Raw genomic sequence first — 18,879 nt, 5'->3', positions numbered from 1 at the left:
TGTGTCCTGTGCATTAGGACTGAGGACTGGTAATGGTGCTATGTTTAGCAAGGAAGAGTCATTTTAACCCTTACTTTGCTGACCAGAGACGTCACACCTGTTCTAAGACCAGTGCGGATGGAGGATTCCAGAAATATTCAAGGAGAGCCAATGTTAGTCCAGGTTTTTAAAGGTGACACTGCACAGATATTAAAGCTGCATTTCATCTATAGACTTTGTTTTCTTAACATTTGAATTTATGGACTTTGATTTGACACACGACACGATTTCTACAACATCTATATGTTATGTCAGAGGAATTAAAATAGGAAAAAACTGTTTTAAAAGAAACAAGAAGACAGAAGACATCAAAATGAAGACCAGATGATGATGATTGGACCCGAGATGCTTCAATTTAAATTTAGGGAAGTATAATTAAACATATTGTATATGAATATTGTTCACGGCTTACCATAACATGAATTGATATCATTGAGTACGTATAACAATCTGATATTAAACTATTTTGTTAAAGAAGAAAGATCTTATATTTGAGGGTTCCAATTAATGTCTGTCACCCTCAAAAGGGGGAATTGTTAAATATTAATTGGTTGATTTCTGATTACACTCAGTTCTGTACTGAATACATTGCTTTCACTGACACTACATGCTATTTTTGTAAGTTTAGCTCATGGTAAATGTCAACTCGTAATATATATATATATATATATATATATATATATATATATATTACACATATACACACACACACCACGTGCTCTAACAGACAGATATATATGTTGGGACTTACTCTAGAAAGAGTGGCTCGCTCTCTCCTTCCCTACCACCACGAGACACAGACTCGAGGAGTCATCTGTGCTGGGCTACGACATTGAATCGACAGCTGGTATGTAACTTAATCATCATATGTGACTTCAGGGAAGCTACACACTACAAGACAGATGCCTTTTTCAGAGTTCTAGGAAAGAAGGATCTATGAACAAATGGACAGTCTCTCTTTATCATGCATCTATTTTTATGTAATAATCTTTTCTTTGATGGAAGAATCCAAATAAACCACTACATTTTTTTATAGGATAGTCATATTTTATAGTGTGACATCTGGTAACAAGTCCTGAATATTGTATTATTCTGGGACTTGTGGGGAAAAGCGAGAACGTCTGATTGTCCGGACAACAGCCAGGTTGCTCCCAAAGAAACCTTGTCTCAAGCTGCGGATGACAGGTTTCCATTTTGTGTACTTGTTGGTGATGAGGTTGAGGCGGCAGCCACTGAGGCCAATGTCTCCGAGCTGGAGGTTTCTGGGGGAAACTTTGAAACTGCCCAAACTCAGGGACCTAAATCTTAAAGAGGCATTTGAAAAGGTTACTGTATTAAATATTGTGCCTCAGGAGCCGGGGACCAACAGTCAGTTCCATCATTTTGCTGTAATTGGGAATTGCTTTAGAGAATAACCAAGCCAATGGGTAAGGTGATAGAGTATTTACTGGTGCCAGGGCCCTACAGACCCAGGGTGTTAGTCATGGCCCATTCCCATGTGATGGATGGTCACCTGGAGGCAGATAAGACCCAGGAGTGCATTCTGCAGAGACAATGACGATTTTGCCATGACTTTCAGAAGCTGAACGAGGTTTCTAAGACAGATGCCTGGCCGATGCCCCGGGTCAACGAATTGAGAGGCTAGGGACAGCTCGTTACATTACTACCCTTGACTTCACAAAAGGGAATTGGCAAATCCTCATGTCCCAGGGTGCCAAAGAGAAGACTGCGTTCTCGACATCAGATGGATGCTTCCAATACACAAGGATGCCGTTTGGGTTACAAGGTGCTCCAGCAACGTTCCAGAGAGCCATAGACCGGATCCTAGCTCCCAACAAGAGGTGTTATGAACAGGTCACCGAGGAGTATGGATCTCCAATCATCATCATCAGGTGGCAGACCTCTGTCAGTCCGGCCAGCTCCACTACCCACAGCAACCACCAGAGGAAGCACCGACTCAGAAGTAAGAGAATTCACAACAAAGAGGTATGCAGAGGCCTAACTGGACGATATTGTAATCTTCAGGCAGTATTGGGGGAGCCATCAGAGCATGGTCCAGGTGGTATTTGATGCTCTATGGAAGGCGGGGTTTTCCATAAATCCCAAGAAGTGTGCCTTGGGAATGGAGGAAGCAAGATACTTGGGATATGTTGTAGGCAGGGACGAAATAAAGCCCCAGATAAATAAAGTTGAGGCGATCCAGGGCTAGCCACAATCCCTCTCAAACAAACAAGTCACGGCGTTCCTGGGCATTGTGGGATATTACCGCTGGTTCATCCCGAACTTCGCTATGGTAGCCACCTGACGGACCTCCTTAAAGGGATGAAGTCGGCTATGGCCATGTGGTCTCCAGAAGCTGAGGCGGCCTTAAAGGAAATGAAGCTGTCCCTGTACAAACAGCCGGTACTGGTAGTATCTGATATCTCCAAGGAGTTTGTGGTCCATACGGATGCGTCAGCTGTCGGTCTGGGTGCTGTCCTATCTAAAGAGGTGAACAGGAAGAGCACCTCATAATGTATCTCAGCCGGAAATTGTCTACCTGCGAGAAAAATTACTCCATAGTGGAGAATGTTTAGCCATCAAGTGGGCGTTGGACTCTAAGGTAAATGGAGCCGCAGTGTCTGTATGAGTTGTGAGCCTAAAAAAAAATTATACTCTTCACTGATGTCTGTAGGAGTACTGTGCGTAAAAACATGTAGAGAGAAGGAAGATCCGGCACTGGAGACTTGATAAAATCCACGATAAGTTTTATTCACATAATTTCATGATAAAACCATAAAGGGGAAAACAGACCCCCCACGCCTGACGCGTTTCGAACCTTACACCAGGTTCTTCCTCAGAGACATGAAACAAAACAGTTCACAAAATGATTATAAACATTCCTAATCAGCAGAGGGACTCCACACATGTGTATAATCAAAGAGGCAGACAACTAAGCCCTCAAATCACTGGTGGAGTCACTCCCTTGCAAGAAGAAAAAAAAAAAAAAAAAAAGGAAAAGACCTATACAACAATGGACAAGACATAGAATAAATAAAAACATGTGCAATACACACGTATAAATGCAGAAATACATAGCAACTATCAAATGACAAGCAACAAAAAAAAAAAAAAAAAAAAAAAACCACACACCAAAAATCTCAGCACTCAATAGAAATACATAAGATCATTTCTATAATTTAGACCTTGCGGATATCGTGCATCAAGTGCAAGTATCCAGAAGGCTTCCCGACAGTGTAGTAAATGTTCCCAGTCACCCCCTCTGGGGGGTTTCAATACCCGTTCTATTCCCTTAACTTTAAGACTGCATAAATTACCCTTGTGTATTTCAAGGAAATGTTTGGACAAGCCAGACACATTCCTACGACTGGACATAGACTCTGGATTAGAAGCGGTGATGTGCTCACTTAGTCTCCTCTTCAGGCTGCGTGTAGTACAGCCAATGTAATATAAACTGCACAATGTGCACTCTGCCATATACACTAAGTGTGTGGTGTTACAATTCATGTAGGTTTTAATTTTGTAGGTTTGTTGTGTACTAAAATTAACAAATCTATCTGTAATATCCATATAGCGGCACAAACCACACAATTTTTCACCACACTTATAATTGCCCAAGTAATTTAACCACGTAGGTTTACTGCAATCAGACAAATACAATGAGGGGGACAAAAAATGACTCAAATTTTTAGCTCTCTTTGGAACACACCTATGTCCACCAGCCAATATCTGCGATAAGACTGGATCTTGATGCAGTAAGGGAAGATGTTTATTTATGATTTTAATAACACCCTTGTAATCTGAACTGAAAGCGGTAGAAAAAGTGGGAATATTTTTATTTTGATTAGTGTGTACCATGTCATTCTGCAATAAACTACTCCTAGTTTTGTTATCCACTTTCTTAATAGCCCTATTTAACATCCAGTTCTTATAACCCCTTTTTGATAGCCTGGTGCAAATTTTACGACGCTCGGATTCATAAAGAGCGTCATTAGAGCATGATCTTTTGGCACGGATTAATTCCCCCAACGGTAAATTTTGTATCACATGTGGCGGGTGACAACTATCCGCATGCAATATGGCATTACCACTGGTATCTTTTCTATATAGGGAAGTATATATATTCCCCGTTTTGACATCTCCCATAATTTTAACATCCAGATATGTGGCACAAATGCCATGTATTTCGTGGGTGAATTTAATATTCAAAGAATTAGTCCCAATATACTCAAAAAAACTTAAGCATGCCAGGAGAGGGAGATACATCACAACGATCAAACCACAATAGGATCACGTCATCAATGTATCTCCCCCACCACAATACATTGTCTAAATAGGGATTATCTATAGTATATATATATTTGTTCTCCCAAAAGGACATATATAAGTTGGCCAGAGTAGGAGAGAATTTTGACCCCATCGGGCAGCCACACACCTGAAGATAGTACTTAGTGTCAAATTTGAAAAAATTGGTGTTCAAAAGATGTTGTAACGCCATAATGATAAATTTTTTAAGATCAGAACTGAAATTACTTTCTTCAGTCAAAATGGTGGAAACAGCAGATAATGCCAAATCATGAGGTATACATGAATATAGAGCAACAACATCACATGTTATCCATGTGTGGTGAGGCCCCCATGCAACCTCCTGAAGTGCCTGCAGAAGCTGTTTGGTGTCTCTAATGTGACCTGGTGTTTTCAAAACCAAAGGTTGTAATTTTCTGTCTATCCACTCGGAGAGTTTTTCATTAACCCCTCCAATACCGGCCACTATGGGCCTGAAAGGTGGAGGAAACACGCCTTTATGAATTTTGGGTAAGGCGTGAAATACAGGACACACTGGTTTATCCACATATAAAAAATCAGCCATGCGCTTGTCCAATACTCCCAAAGCAAGACCCTCCTGCAAAATCACAGATAAACCCTGCTGAATACAGCTTGTAGGATCATTGTTGAGAGGATGATATGTATTAATATCAGATAACATGGATAAAATTTCATTGCGATATAGTAGTGAGTCTAGAATCACCACTGACCCCCCCTTGTCTGATTGGCGGACTACTATATGTTGGTTCTTACTTAGTAAATGAAGCGCATGCTGCTCAATTGCAGATAAATTCATACAAGACTGCACATCTGAATCCAACAGAGATTTAACATCACGTTCTATTGCCCTCTGGAAAGTATCCATAATGGGCACTCTAGATATCAGGGGATAAAAAGTGGGGTTAGATATCTGTACATTTGTGTCACATTGTACTGTTGTATGTTGATTTGTGTTCTCCAAACTAGACAACATGTCAAACAAAATTTGATCTCTAACAGGAGCAGCAAGTGGCAACAAATCAACATTGTTTGAACTCAAGGATGATATATCAGAAAATTGATTGCCAATACCAGAATCAGGAGTAAAGAAATGTCTCTTAACTGTTAATAATCGCACGAATCGATTGACATCACATAATGTTTGAAACAAATCCCCTCTACATGTAGGAACAAAGGAAAGTCCTCTCTTCAAAACGCTCAGCTGAGCTTCACTCAGTATGGTAGCTGAAATGTTTATAACTGTAAACTCATCAGACGCAGCAATGTTACCGTTTATTTCCTCCAATGATTCACATTCCGCAGACCATATTGATGCTTTCTTCTTACGTCGACGTCCACCTCGCCTTGTTTTCTTTGATCGTTTTTTGCATGTGATGTTAAAGGTAACACCAGACTAGAGTCCATTGAACCCTCAGAAGTAGTAGGTGAATTAAAAGACTGTTCACATGAGGAAAAACTGACGTTGTTACTACGGAATGATTGATTCCTCTTGAGAATAGATCTAGGCTTATACGGAGTGAATTGTTTCCAAGCATAAACCATATTAGAGTCATAGTCCCTGCGATCACGCAGGAACTTATTTTTCTTGGACTTGGTAATGCCGCTTTCCAAATTATCAATATTAGCATGTAATCGTTCATAGCTTTTAGAAAATGTCATATGATCAGAAAATACATCCAACTTAGACTCCAAATCTTTGATGGAAGCTTCAATGTTGGTCAATTTGACAGATTCTTCCTCCACAATAAGAGACATTAGTTTCAAAGAGCATTCACTCAAAATATCATTCCACTTCTGTAGAAAGGTATCATTATAAATCACAGTCGGTACCTTTTTTTTAATCTCAAACCTCGCGGTATCATGTTATGACTAACGTATTTCTCAAGAGTCACTGAGTCCCACCAGGTTTTAAGGTGAGAAGTCATCTTTCTCTCCAACTCAGAGAAAAGTGAATGCATGTCCATACTAATCTTATCCTCATTATCAGAGGAAATGCCAAATAATTCATCAGCTTTTTTTCTTCTTAAGCAAGTTGCTGTAATATTTTTAGTCCCGGCTTGCATGTTAACAAATGTGTGGCTTGATGGGAGCACAGTTAGTCAGTATATTTAGAAAATTAGGAAGGGGAAAGGGAAATTTGTGCTCACCAAAATAGTCCTGTAAGCCGGTCGTGCCTAGGGATCAAATGGCTGACCACCATGTGTTGCAAACATGAAGAGAGAAGGAAGATCCGGCACTGGAGACTTGATAAAATCCACGATAAGTTTTATTCACATAGTTTCATGATAAAACCATGTTTCATGTCTCTGAGGAAGAACCTGGTGTAAGGTTCGAAACGCGTCAGGCGTGGGGGGGTCTGTTTTCCCCTTTATGGTTTTATCATGAAATTATGTGAATAAAACTTATCGTGGATTTTATCAAGTCTCCAGTGCCGGATCTTCCTTCTCTCTTCATGTTTGCAACACATGGTGGTCAGCCATTTGATCCCTAGGCACGACCGGCTTACAGGACTATTTTGGTGAGCACAAATTTCCCTTTCCCCTTCCTAATTTTCGTAAAAACATGTGTACTCTGTACGCATCTCTGTGGGACTAATCTGAAAAGCATCTCTGTGGGGTTATTCTGCAAAACTGCCTTGTTGCGTGTACTCTGAAAAAAAAATGTGTGTGTGTGTGTGTGTGTGTGTGTGTGTGTGTGTGTGCCGACTGGGGGGGTCCCTTTCGGCTATGAGATGGACTGTCGACAGACATAGAAGCTTGTTCAACCAGGTCCAACTTTATTAGGTGTCCCCCTGACATCCACAGCCAACACGATAGCTGCTGATCCCAGGCACACGTCACCTCCTCCTACTCTTGTGAGCGCTAACCCTCCGGGTTCTTTCGCCGTGGCTGCCGTTAGGCCCACGGCCACAGCGTTTCCCATGACCGAGTCTGCCCACTGTAACACTTACTCACTCTTCGGTATCCAGCCGTCCGTTACCCCAGGCCTCCGTTAGTCACTGCTGTCCTGTAGCTGTCCTCTCTGGGCCACCCCCCTCTCCGAACAACTGTCTCTTCTCTTTCCTGAGCTTTTCCTTCCTCCGTCCTGTCTTGAGCTCTTCTCACTTCTCTCCTCCTCCTGGGTGTCTGCCCTCCCCTGGGACTCTCCTTCCTTTTTATCTCATCCTTCTGGAAATCCCCTTCCCAGTCCCATGACTGTTATTGAGTCCTTTTCTCACTGCTCTGTCTCCATCTTGTGGCCAAAACCTAACAGTACGTCGTCCTGTACTAATTCCAGCTGTTGGCCATACAGATATAATAAAGCATAGTGCACATCATCTTTTACATGTTCTTTCCACATAAGACAGGTCCATAGGTCAGTCCACTCCTACAGGAGCACTCTGCAAAACACGTTTTTTTATTTCAAATTTGGGGAACACTGTGAATGGAAAGTAGAACAAACAAACTGCGGTGGAGTCTAACAATGGTTAGGTGCAGCTGGTATACGTCTTTATTCAGCTAAAAAGTTCTGTGGAATCCACACCTGGTTCATTTTAATGAATGCGAGCTTGCACACATTGGCATTGGACAGGCGCATGCGCCTGTCTGTGATGATGTGTGCGAACTGTAAAGCGCTGCGGAATATGTTAGCGCTATATAAAAATAAAGATTATTATTATTATTATCACACCCACTATCATGTTAAGCACACGTTCTGGCAGTACATTTGCTGCAAGGCAGGCCAGCACCTCCAAGGTACAAAGGGCAAGCTCAAGCCATGTATCCAATTTGGAGACCCAGAAGTGAAATGGGTCAGACCCATCACAGTATATGGAGACGTGTGGACACATACTCTTCCACCAAGTTGTTGAAACTGTTGTGCTCATGGACTTGATCCCTTGAGCTTGTGTTTTGTGGTCGGCTTCTCTTTCTGCTGTGCTGGGTGTTTAGGTTCTGTTTTCTGGCTGCAGTCTGTCTAGCTTAACACAGATGTTTTCATTTATCCACTTGTCACCTTTTGGGTGCAGCTTTATACTCTGTCCTCCAGCAGGCATTTTCTGACTCTGAGATCTCTCCTTTGCTCAGCACACTTGTCCTCGTCACTAATTCACACTCTTTTCTGGCCTCCGGTTCTTTAAATGGAACCTGAAGCAACTTGATGGCAGTTTAGGTCCGAGTTGCCATCTTAGATCTGTGGGTAGGGTTATCTCTGTGTCAGGATATCTAGTCTATAGAGGAACCGGCAGGGTCAGTTGCATTTTTTAGTGTCTAAACTATTAATCCCCGAGTGAGGTGCAACACAGGCATAACAGAAATGCTGCCTCCTGCTAATACAAACCGTATGAGATGGTGGTGATGGTTGTCGTGGAGTGCCAAGGAAGGTTTTCCACATTTTGGCGATGCTAACCCTCCCTTTTGAGGGGGTGCTGGTGCCACGGCTGCATTAAGGACTCTCCTCCTCTGCCTTGTGCTTTCACCGAGTCCCCACTGTCAGGAGAGGGCGCCATCAGTAGTGCGTCTACCAGCGTGCACTTGTATTCCTGCATTTTCTGATCACGCTCTAGTGATGGCAGCAAGAATGCCACAATGTTCTTGTAGCAAGTATCCAGCAGGGTGGCCACCCAGTAATCAGCACTTGTAACAATCTGGGCAACTTGTCGGTCCTTGTGCAGGCACAGACAGCAGCATGTATTGGCTCATGTGTGGCAGGCTGCCAAGAAGCAACGACAACTTGTCCTTGGTGGGAGGTGTATCATCTTGGAACAGGAAACCATATGAGGTGGGAAGGCAGCAGTGATGCTGCACTGCAGACAGACAAGCACCAGGGTGAGAAAGGCAAAAGCACGCACATGATGGCCCGCACTTTCTGAGCGAATGAGGGGATGGTGGCGGAAGCAACATGAACAGAGACAGCTGAATTAATAGTTAGAGGCTGGCCATGATGCACAGTAGCAGCCAGGTCTATAAGATAGTACTGAGTTTTCAAGTTGCCCTTTCCTTAGTTTGAAATATAATTAAGAAATGTCAGTTAACAGGAACAGTAAAGATCAAGATAAGGTTTGGAAGACCAAGCTAAATTTCAGTGACAGCTGCTCGTAGGATTGCTAAAGAGGCGAATCAAAATCACTGCCTGACCGCAAAATACCTTCAGAAAGATTTAGCAGACTCTGGAGTCACATTGTTCTACTGTTCAGTGACACCTGCACAAATATGGCCTTCATGGAAGAGTCATCAGAAGAAAACCTCTACAGCATCCTCAACATAAAATTCAGTGTCAGAAGTATGCAAAAGAACATCTAAACAAGCATGATGCAATTTGGAAACAAAGTCCCATGGACCCATGAGGTTAAAATACGATACTTTGGCCACAATGATCAAAAGATTTTTGTGGAGAAAAAAAGGTTACAGAATTTCAGAAAAAGAACATCCCTCCAACCATGGGGGTGGATTAATCATGCTTTGGGGTTGGGTTGCAGCCAATGGCACGTGGAGCATTTCATGGGTAGGGGGAAGAATAAGTAATTAAATTTTAACAAATTCTTGATGCAGACATAACACAATCTATAAAAAAAAATGAAGTTAAAGAGGATGGCTTCTACAAATGGATAATGATCCTAAATGCATGTCAAAATCCAAAATAGACTACCTCAGAAGGCTCAAGTGAAGATTTTACAGTGGCCCTCACAGTCCCTGATCTGAAAATCATTGAAAATCTGTGGCTAGACATCAAAAGATCATTGCATGCAAGACGACCCAGGAATCTCACAGAACTGGAAGAATTTTCAAAAGGAAGAATGGATGAAAATCCCTCAAATAAGAATTGAAAGACTCCTAGCTACAAAAAGCGTTTACAGGCTGCGATACTCTCAAAAGGAGGGTGCTAATAGGTACTAACCATGCAGGGTAACCACAGTTTTGCATCTGTCCATTTTGTAATTTTTAAAATGTAAAAGATGAAAATATATACTGCATAACTTTTTTTTTTTTTGCCTAAAATAAGAAGGAAAAGTGTAATCTATAATGCAAGACATTTTATAGATAATTTCATCTTCAACTTGCTTAACAATTCACAATAACAGTAATTGACCAGGGATGCCAAAAAACTTTTACATGCCACTGTATTCTATGGTCTTCCCAAGACCTCATTTTCTCCTCCACAATCGTACATTCTTCATCCAATCTTCTGCAAGACTTCTCACGAGTATCCCCCATTCTGTAGAATTCTGTGTCACAACATGTCCGATCACCCACATTCTGAACTTTCAAGCGGAATTTGAAAACCCATCTATTCAGAACAATGTCAGCTTGCAATGACCACACTGCCACCTCACTACTACCAGAGCTGCTGCAAGCCCCAAGCAAACTGTCTCTTTCCTCATTATCCAGTAGAATGTAAGGCCGCAAGGGCAGGGTCCTCACCTCACCCCAGAGTAACTGACTGTCACTATTAGTTGCTTTATTGTAATTTCTATTTGTGTATTGTATGTAACAGCTCCTCAGTCCTCATGTACATCACCAGTGCTGTAAACATAAATGATAATCTCCTGCATTGTTCACCTTGCTGGTCTACATGCAGCAAAAAGCTGCAGAAGTTGGTACCTGTGGTTCATCATAAATCTGCAGCGGTGGTCTGCTGACCATTTACTATACCCCTCCCATGTACTCCTTACCAAACCACTTTTTCTGTTTGACATCAGTGCACTCAATCTCTTCTACTTGTGGGCAGGGCAAAGTGGGGTCCTAGGCAAAGTTTAAAATGGGGCCCCAAATGCTAACATATTGCACATCACACAGAAGCATTTCGATTGTATTTACATGCGCCGCTAAATGAGTGTGAATAACAATATTGAAGTTGTTAAACACTTGTTTCCCAGCCTCTTTCCACCGTCTGAGAAAGAATGATGGGGACAGAACGATCACTAACAGATCACCATACAGCATCATGTTGTCAGCAGCACATCTACAGTTTACACCCCATAGTCCTCCATATAATATAATGTGCCCTGTAGTCCTCCATATAGTATAATACACTCCCTATAGTATTCCATATAATATAATGTGCCCCATAGTCCTCTATGTAGTATAATACACTCAGTCCTCCATACGGTATAATACACTACTCAGTCCTCCATATAATATAATACAATACACTCCTCATAGTCCATATAGTATAATACACCGCCAGTCATCCATGTAGTACAATTCACTTCCCATAGTATAATGCATCCCATAGTTCTATATAGTATAATGTATTCCCCATAGTCCTCGATACGGTACAATGCAGCCCACATATAGTATAATACAGCCACCCCACAGAGTATAATGCAGCCACCCCATACAATATAATGTAACCTCCATAGAATAAAATGCAGCCACCCTACAGAATATAATGTAACCCCCTCATAGATAATGCAGCCCACCTCATATAGTATAATGCAGCCCCTCCATAGAATACAATGTAGCCCTCCTCACATGGTATAATGCACCCCCAATAGAATATAATGTAGCCCCCTCAAAGTATAATGAAGCCCCATACAATATAATCTAGCCCCCCATAGAATATAATGCAGCCCCCCCCATAGAATACAATGTAGATCCTCATATAGTATAATGCAATCACCCTCCATAGAATATAATATAATACAGCCCCCCCATAGAATATAATGTAGCCTTGAATAGAATATCATACAGCCCAACTCCCCATAGAATATAATGTACCCCCCACATGGTATATAGCACAGCCCCACCATGGTATATAGCCCCCCCCGAGAGAATGCGGCGGCGGGGAGGGATTCTGCGCTGGCAGCAGGCGGGCCCCCCTGCCTCATGGGCCACACAGCATCTGTGTGATGTACTACTAGCTGGGGGCCTCTGAGGGAGCGGGGGCCCTAGGCAGCTGCCTGGTCTGCCTGCCGCCGACCCCAATTGTGAGTCAAGGCCAGGTGGATGGCCTACAGAACCACAGCCAGCAGAGACATAAAAAAAACAGAAGCGACTGCTGCATGACTTGGGATTCAGACTGCTTGTCTGATTTGCAAGGGGGTGATATGGAAAACAGATGCCCTTGGACAGCAGGTGCAAAATCTGTGCTTCAGATGGGGACCGTGTGGAAGACAAAACGAAGGAACTGAAGGCACTCTCAGCCATACAATCTAAAACCAACTCTACTTGTTCTGGCCTCATTCATCCTGCGGTACTCGGGCCTATAAAATTACACAGAATGACCTATTGCTTGCATGCACCAGAGGAAGGGTGTTTCATCTGGGCGCGTAGCAGGCACAGATTGATCACGGCTTCTCTCTCCCTGCAGCAGCTTTGCACACAATAAGCACAAAGTCTCCGCTCATCACCGAGTCTGCGCCGGCTGCTTCCATTCATTCCCCAGTAGTTTACAGTCGGATCGGTCGCATTAGCAACGCTCTGCCTGTAAACGGATTAAACCCCCCCCCCCAGATGGATTTACGCTGTGGGACTTGACTGATCTCCAGACAGGTATTTTGGATATTGTTGGTTTATTATTTTATACTTTTTTTTTTACAGGAGAATGATGGCGTCATATTGGATTTAGGAGTATAATAAAGCATAAAGCTTTAAACAATGTGTGTGTTGTATTCTTTCATTGAAAGGCTTTGTTCTTATTGGGTGTGTATTTAACCCTTTACTTACTATAGGATTAGTCATGGATAGGTGTCTTATTGACACCTCTCCATTACTAATCCGGGCTTAATGTCACCTTACAATAGAAAGGTGACATTAACTCCCTTATGGCCACCACTACAGGGCAAGTGGGAAGAACCCAACAAAGCTCCAGAATAAGAGCATCTAATAGATGCGCCTTTTCTGGGCAGCTGGGGGCTGCTATGTTTAGTCTGGCCCCCCCCCCCAGATCAATGGCCCCTTACCAGCCTGAGAATAGCAGCCCCCAGCTGTTAGTTTTGCCAGGTTGGTTCACTAACTGAGGGGGACCCCACATCGGGTTTTCATTCATTCTTCTCTCTTGCCGGCAGGAGAGAAGAATGACAGCCACGTTCAGCACCAGCCACTGGGGAACAGCGCTTACTGTAGCACTTCTTCCCCCACGGCCGGCCGTGTACACGGAGGACAGTGTGACCTGTTCAGCACGTTTTGCAGACCATGCGCTCCCGCAAACACTGACATGTCTCCGTGTTTTTCACACGGACCGTGTGTCCGTGAAAACACGCTGAAATGTGCAGAGACACACTCATTTTAATGTGTCTACGTGTGTCAGTGTCTCCGGTACGTGAGGAAACTGTCACTACACGTACCGGAGCCACTGACGTGTGAAACCGGCATTAGATTGTGAGCCCCATCAGTATTACTTTGGAGTGTGAGAAGAAACCGGAGTACCAGGAGGAAACCCATGCAAACACAGGGAGAACATAAAAACTCTGTGCAGATGTTGTTCTTGGTGGGGCAAATCAACAGAGCTAACCACTGAGCCATCGTGCTGCCCAAAATTTGAGGCGGAACTTTACTTCCTGCTGGTTAAGCAGGTGACATTAAAAGGAGAATTTGTGGTGTGCCGGACGACATTATCTGCTATGTGATTTTCTTGTGTAAATATTACAAACAAAAAGGCTTTTAGGAAAATTTTACTCATCCTCTTCCATAATTTCACACATATTATTTATCAGTTATCTACATGCAGCTTTATCTAAACATATGCTCCATAAAAAAGTCTACTGGATACTTTTTTGTAGTTCAAACTCTGGATTAAAGGTCACATTCCACAAATTCTAAATAGTCAAAAATGTCTGAAAGACCCCTAAAGTTGAATTTTATGGAACTATAGGATACAACAAAAATTATCCCCTACAGTATAATATAAACAATCAGATCAAACATACCCAAGGACCAGAACGCTGTGGAACACTTACCAGTTGTGAGCCCTATACTTAGTGTTGATGCTCTTCTTGGTTACACACAAAGGTTTACACATCCCAATTTAGCCTACAGTAAAGTTGTGTAGGCCTGTGTTGTGTGTGTTTGTTTTTCCACTCCTACAATTGGTCATTGGAATACAGATTTAGCCTTGAATGGGGGAAGGGGCAAGGATCCTCACTCTTACATACACAGGAAAGTTAATATTTAATTCTTTCATCAAAAAGCTTTCCAGTTTTAGCACATTACTGTAATCACTACAGATTATATGTAGTGTATTTTATACGAAAACTGAGCCCAAGATTATTCAGGACATACAATCTGGTGATTGGGAAAATAACTGGTAGATATTTGTTCTCCATGCAGGGCCGATTTTGGGCAAAGTGGGGCCCTAGGCAAAGTTTAAAATGGGGCCCCAAATGCTAACATATTGCACATCACACAGAAGAATTTTGATTGTAGTTACATGAGCCGAGTTCAGGCCGCTAAATGAGTGTGATCGACAATATTGAAGTCGTACGACGCTTGTTTCCCGGCCTCTTACCACCACCTGAGAAAGAATGATGGGGACAGAACGATCACTAATGGATCATTCTGTCCCCATACAGTATCATGTTACCAGCAGCACATCTACAGTTTACACCCCATAGTCCTCTATATAATATAATGTGCCCCCTAGTCCTCCATATAGTATAATACACTCCTCATAGCCCTCCATATATTAAAATACACTCCTCATAGTGCTCCATATAGTATAATACACCACCAATCATCCATGTAGTACAATTCACTTACCATAGTATAATGCACCCCATAGTTCTTCATATAGTATAATGTATTCCCCATAGTCCTCGATACAGTATAATGCAGCCCACATAGTATAATGCAGCCACCCCATAGAGCATAATGCAGCCACCCCACAGAGTATAATGCAGCCCCGCCATAAAATATAATGCAGCCCACCTCTTATAGTATAATGCAGCCACCCCTTAGAGCATAATGTAACCCCCCCATAGAATATAATGCAGCCCCCTCATAGTATAATGCAGTCCCTCCATAGAATATATGGCAGCCCCCCATAGAATACAATGTGGCCTCCTAATATAGTATAATGTAGCCCCCTCAGAGTATGATTCGATCACACCCCATAGAATATAATAAACATAATACAGCCCCCCATAGAATATAATGTAGCCCCGAATAGAATATAATACAGCCCACCTCCCCATAGAATATAATGTAGCCCCCCATATTATACAAGTCTCACCCATAGAATATAATGTACCCTCCATAGTATATAACATAGCCCCACATGGTATACAGCACAACCCCACATATCTCCCCCCCCCCAAAAGAATGGCCCCACAGTCCAGTACTCACCATTACATTAAAAAAAACAACAAAAAAAAACCCACACACTCCTCACCTCTCCTCGTGCCCATGCTGACGTCATCGCACACCCGCAGTGTCAGAGGCAGAGCGGGGAATGATGGGAGGGGGAGCGTCAGCTTACGCGCTCTCCTCCATCATTGCTTTGAACTGTACCGGCATCTATGGCGCCTGTATAGGTCAGTGCGGCACCGGGGGGAGTTGGCGCTGGCGGCAGGCGGGCCCCCATGCCTCACGGGCCCCATAGCGGCTGTGTGATGTGCAGCTAGCTGGGGGCCCTTGGGGGAGCGGGGGCCCTAGGCAGTTGCCTGGGCTGCCTGCCCCTAACGCCGGCCCTGTCTCCATGCTTCTAAAAACAGGAAGCCTCAGGGAAAGGGATCTTATGGAAAAAAACAGAAATATAGATAAAAGGGTCAAATAGGCAACATTTTGGTTCTAAACCCCATCCCCAAAGAGTGAGCCTCATTCACACGCCTGTTTTTTATGCAAGTGTTCTCATCCACATTGTTCTGGGACTATTTACACATCTGTGCCTTTTTCTGCAGACTGAGTAGTAAAAAAAAAAAAAGAAAAAAAAAAAAAAAAGCTGAAATATGTCCGTTTTGCCATCAGTGTCCTATCTGTGATAAACATCGTAATGGATAGGAGAAGCTTTGCAATTTATTTATGATTTATAGGAGAAAATCACTGATAGTAAAAATGGACACACTGACCCAACAACGGCGCCGTCTAAGGCTTAGATCACATTAGATGAGTTTTTAAAGCTGTGTATTTTTGCTGTGAAGTGGATGGGATTTATAGAGATCTTATGCCCGCTGTGCTTTTTTTTTTTACGCTGCATAGACAAATTCTGCAGCACTTTTTTTTTTTTTTAAATAAATCTGCAATATGCTAATTTCCCTTGTGGTTACACTGAGTGTTATATGCGGCTTTATCACTATAGAATTGCATTAGATGCAGAAAATTTGCAAGTGAAGAAAAACAAAAATGCATATTCATTTGTAGTGTGTTTCCGACCTGGAAATGCACCAAATACACTTGTAATCCACACATGAAAAAAATATCAATAAAGTTGTCAAAGCCAAATACCAGCAATTTTCAAAAACAAAGTAGCTTTACATACCAAAATGAGACAAAAACCGCAGCATCAAAAACTTATGTAAAAACAGCACTTAGAAAAACAAAACAAAACGCAAGTAGGCTAATTTTACCCAAAAGGTGCAGAAAATCTGCAAAATCAAAACCTTTCCAAATTCTCATTGTGGAAACTTAACCTAATATTTATTAGTAATTTGAGGCAGAATTTCAGGTTCCTGCAGTATATTTCCAGTTTGACAGTATCTGGAGTCACCTCATTCAATGGCGTGAATTTGTCTGCACTACCTTCCTGGATTTTCAGGTTGAATCCACTTTAAGGGTATGTGCACAACGTCTTTTAGAGGTGTGTGAACCCAGCAAGTTTTTCAGGAGGAAGACACTTCAGGACATTTGTCCTGAAGAGTCTCCTTCGGTGTCTTTTTGGTCTTTTCCCACAGTTTTTTTATTTTATATTGCCTAAATTTGTGTGCGCAAACCGAGAGGGAGCAGTCAGAAGAATGGTCATGTCCCTTTTACTGCATCTTCAGGAAATTGAAGAGGTAAAAAAAAAATAAGTTGAAAAGACTGAACATATAGCAGTTTTTACATAGAAATTCATATTTTCATTCTTTTGAGCATTTATTTATTCAGGCGGGTTATGGAGCGTAAAAGACAATATGTGGCCACAAACCCTAATAAATCACATATCAGTTACTGGAAAGCATTTAGTATAAAACTTGAAGGCATGAACAGCATGGAGTTGTTCCCATTGAAAACTATTTTTCACAGATTTTGACACTGAAAATAAGCTTTTTACACAGCAAAATTAAACTCTGTGTGACCATACCCTTATAACCCCAAAGGTTTGACAGGAAACAAACTCTTTGTTAGTAGCCAGTTACTTATGGACTGATTCATAAACGTCCTATTAGATCTTGTGGTGTCCTGTACGTGCCAGTAGCAGATTATTATAGGGGTTACAACTTACGTGCACATTTCTGTACCCATTCGATGGCGGGAGGACCCCAATAACCACTTGCTTGGGTAACCTCAAGAAATCCCTGTTCCTTGAGCACATTGAACTCAAAGACAGAGTTCAAAACAAACATTTCCAGTACGTACCTTTTGTTATGGCAGAAATCTGCTCTGAAATCCCCTTCACTTGTGCTGCATTGACTTTATTTGCAGGGAAATAAAATAATAATAATCAATCATTATAGAAAGTTGCAGGGCAGCACCCACCTGACATTACCCAGAACATTCTCATGTGCAGTTGTGAAGAAACTTCCACATTTCTAAGGCTCAATCCAATTAGCAGGAAATGGCAGCAGTAGGGTTAGCAATGATCTGCTGCTGCCACATGCTGGAGAATGAGTGCTACTGGGTGCAAAGGTCTCAAGGCTGCTTTTTCATCAGTAAATACACTCTGATTTGGGGAAAAAAAAGTATAAAATCCAAGATGAGAAATCTGGACATTTGTAAGAAGCAATGTTTTTTTTCTTGCATTAAAGGGATTGGCCACTATGTCTTTATTGATGGCCTATCCTTAGGCTAAGATATGCCATCAATAACTTATCAGTAAGGGTGAGACACCCAGCACCGCCGTCGATCAACTGCTACCTTCACCGGTGGGAAGTTCTCGGTTGCTGTCAGAACAAAGCAGCTACTTCAAAATTGCAGCAGCCGGGGACTCTAGATCCACCCAATATTCCTTTGAATAGCTCATATATACTGTATATATATGTAATTTGTGGACTATAAGATGCACCCCAATTTTTGGGGTTGAAAATAGGAAAAAAACATCTTTAAATAACATGGGGATGCATCTTCAAGTCTGGTTTAAGGCTGTGTTCACACACAGCGTTTTTTTAGCGGTTTTTACCGCGGTTTTCGCTATAAAACCGCTAAAAATAAGCTGCACAGTCATTTCTATGCATTTTGCACTTTTTGTGCACATTGATGCGTTTTTTACCGCGAAAAAAACGCATCGCGGTAAAAAACGCAGCATGCTCATTAATTTTGCGGATTTTCCCCGTTTTAGGCCTCTTCCATGCGGTAAACCGCTGCGGAAAGAAACCGCATCAAAAACGCATCAAAACTGCGCAAAAAACGCAAGCGGAAAAATAAGTGCGGTTTCTGGGAAGGGATTCAGGTTTTTGAGCAGAAA

General features: G+C 42.2%; 1 protein-coding gene across 3 annotated transcripts in view; it reads right to left on the bottom strand.

Moving 5' to 3' along the window:
• SLC39A5 (solute carrier family 39 member 5) overlaps positions 1–18,107 on the bottom strand; it is a 171,966-nt gene extending 153,859 nt beyond the window's left edge. The window contains exon 1 of one of the 3 annotated variants that reach the window (XM_073565155.1): positions 17,955–18,107. Coding sequence is in view for 1 of the 3 variants with exons in the window: in XM_073565153.1 (XP_073421254.1) it covers positions 17,701–17,790 (90 nt within the window). In the remaining 2 variants the exon portion in view is untranslated. The other 2 variants (XM_073565154.1, XM_073565153.1) reach the window with 2 other exon arrangements.
• Positions 18,108–18,879: the final 772 nt, after the last annotated feature.

Source organism: Dendrobates tinctorius, unplaced genomic scaffold (assembly GCF_039654945.1).
Source record: "Dendrobates tinctorius isolate UK_male_01 unplaced genomic scaffold, ASM3965494v1 ptg000561l, whole genome shotgun sequence".
In the NCBI taxonomy this organism is placed as follows: Eukaryota; Metazoa; Chordata; class Amphibia; order Anura; family Dendrobatidae; genus Dendrobates; species Dendrobates tinctorius.
The sequence above is the reverse complement of the archived record's forward strand: the minus strand, read 5'-3'. Positions and strand labels throughout refer to the sequence as shown.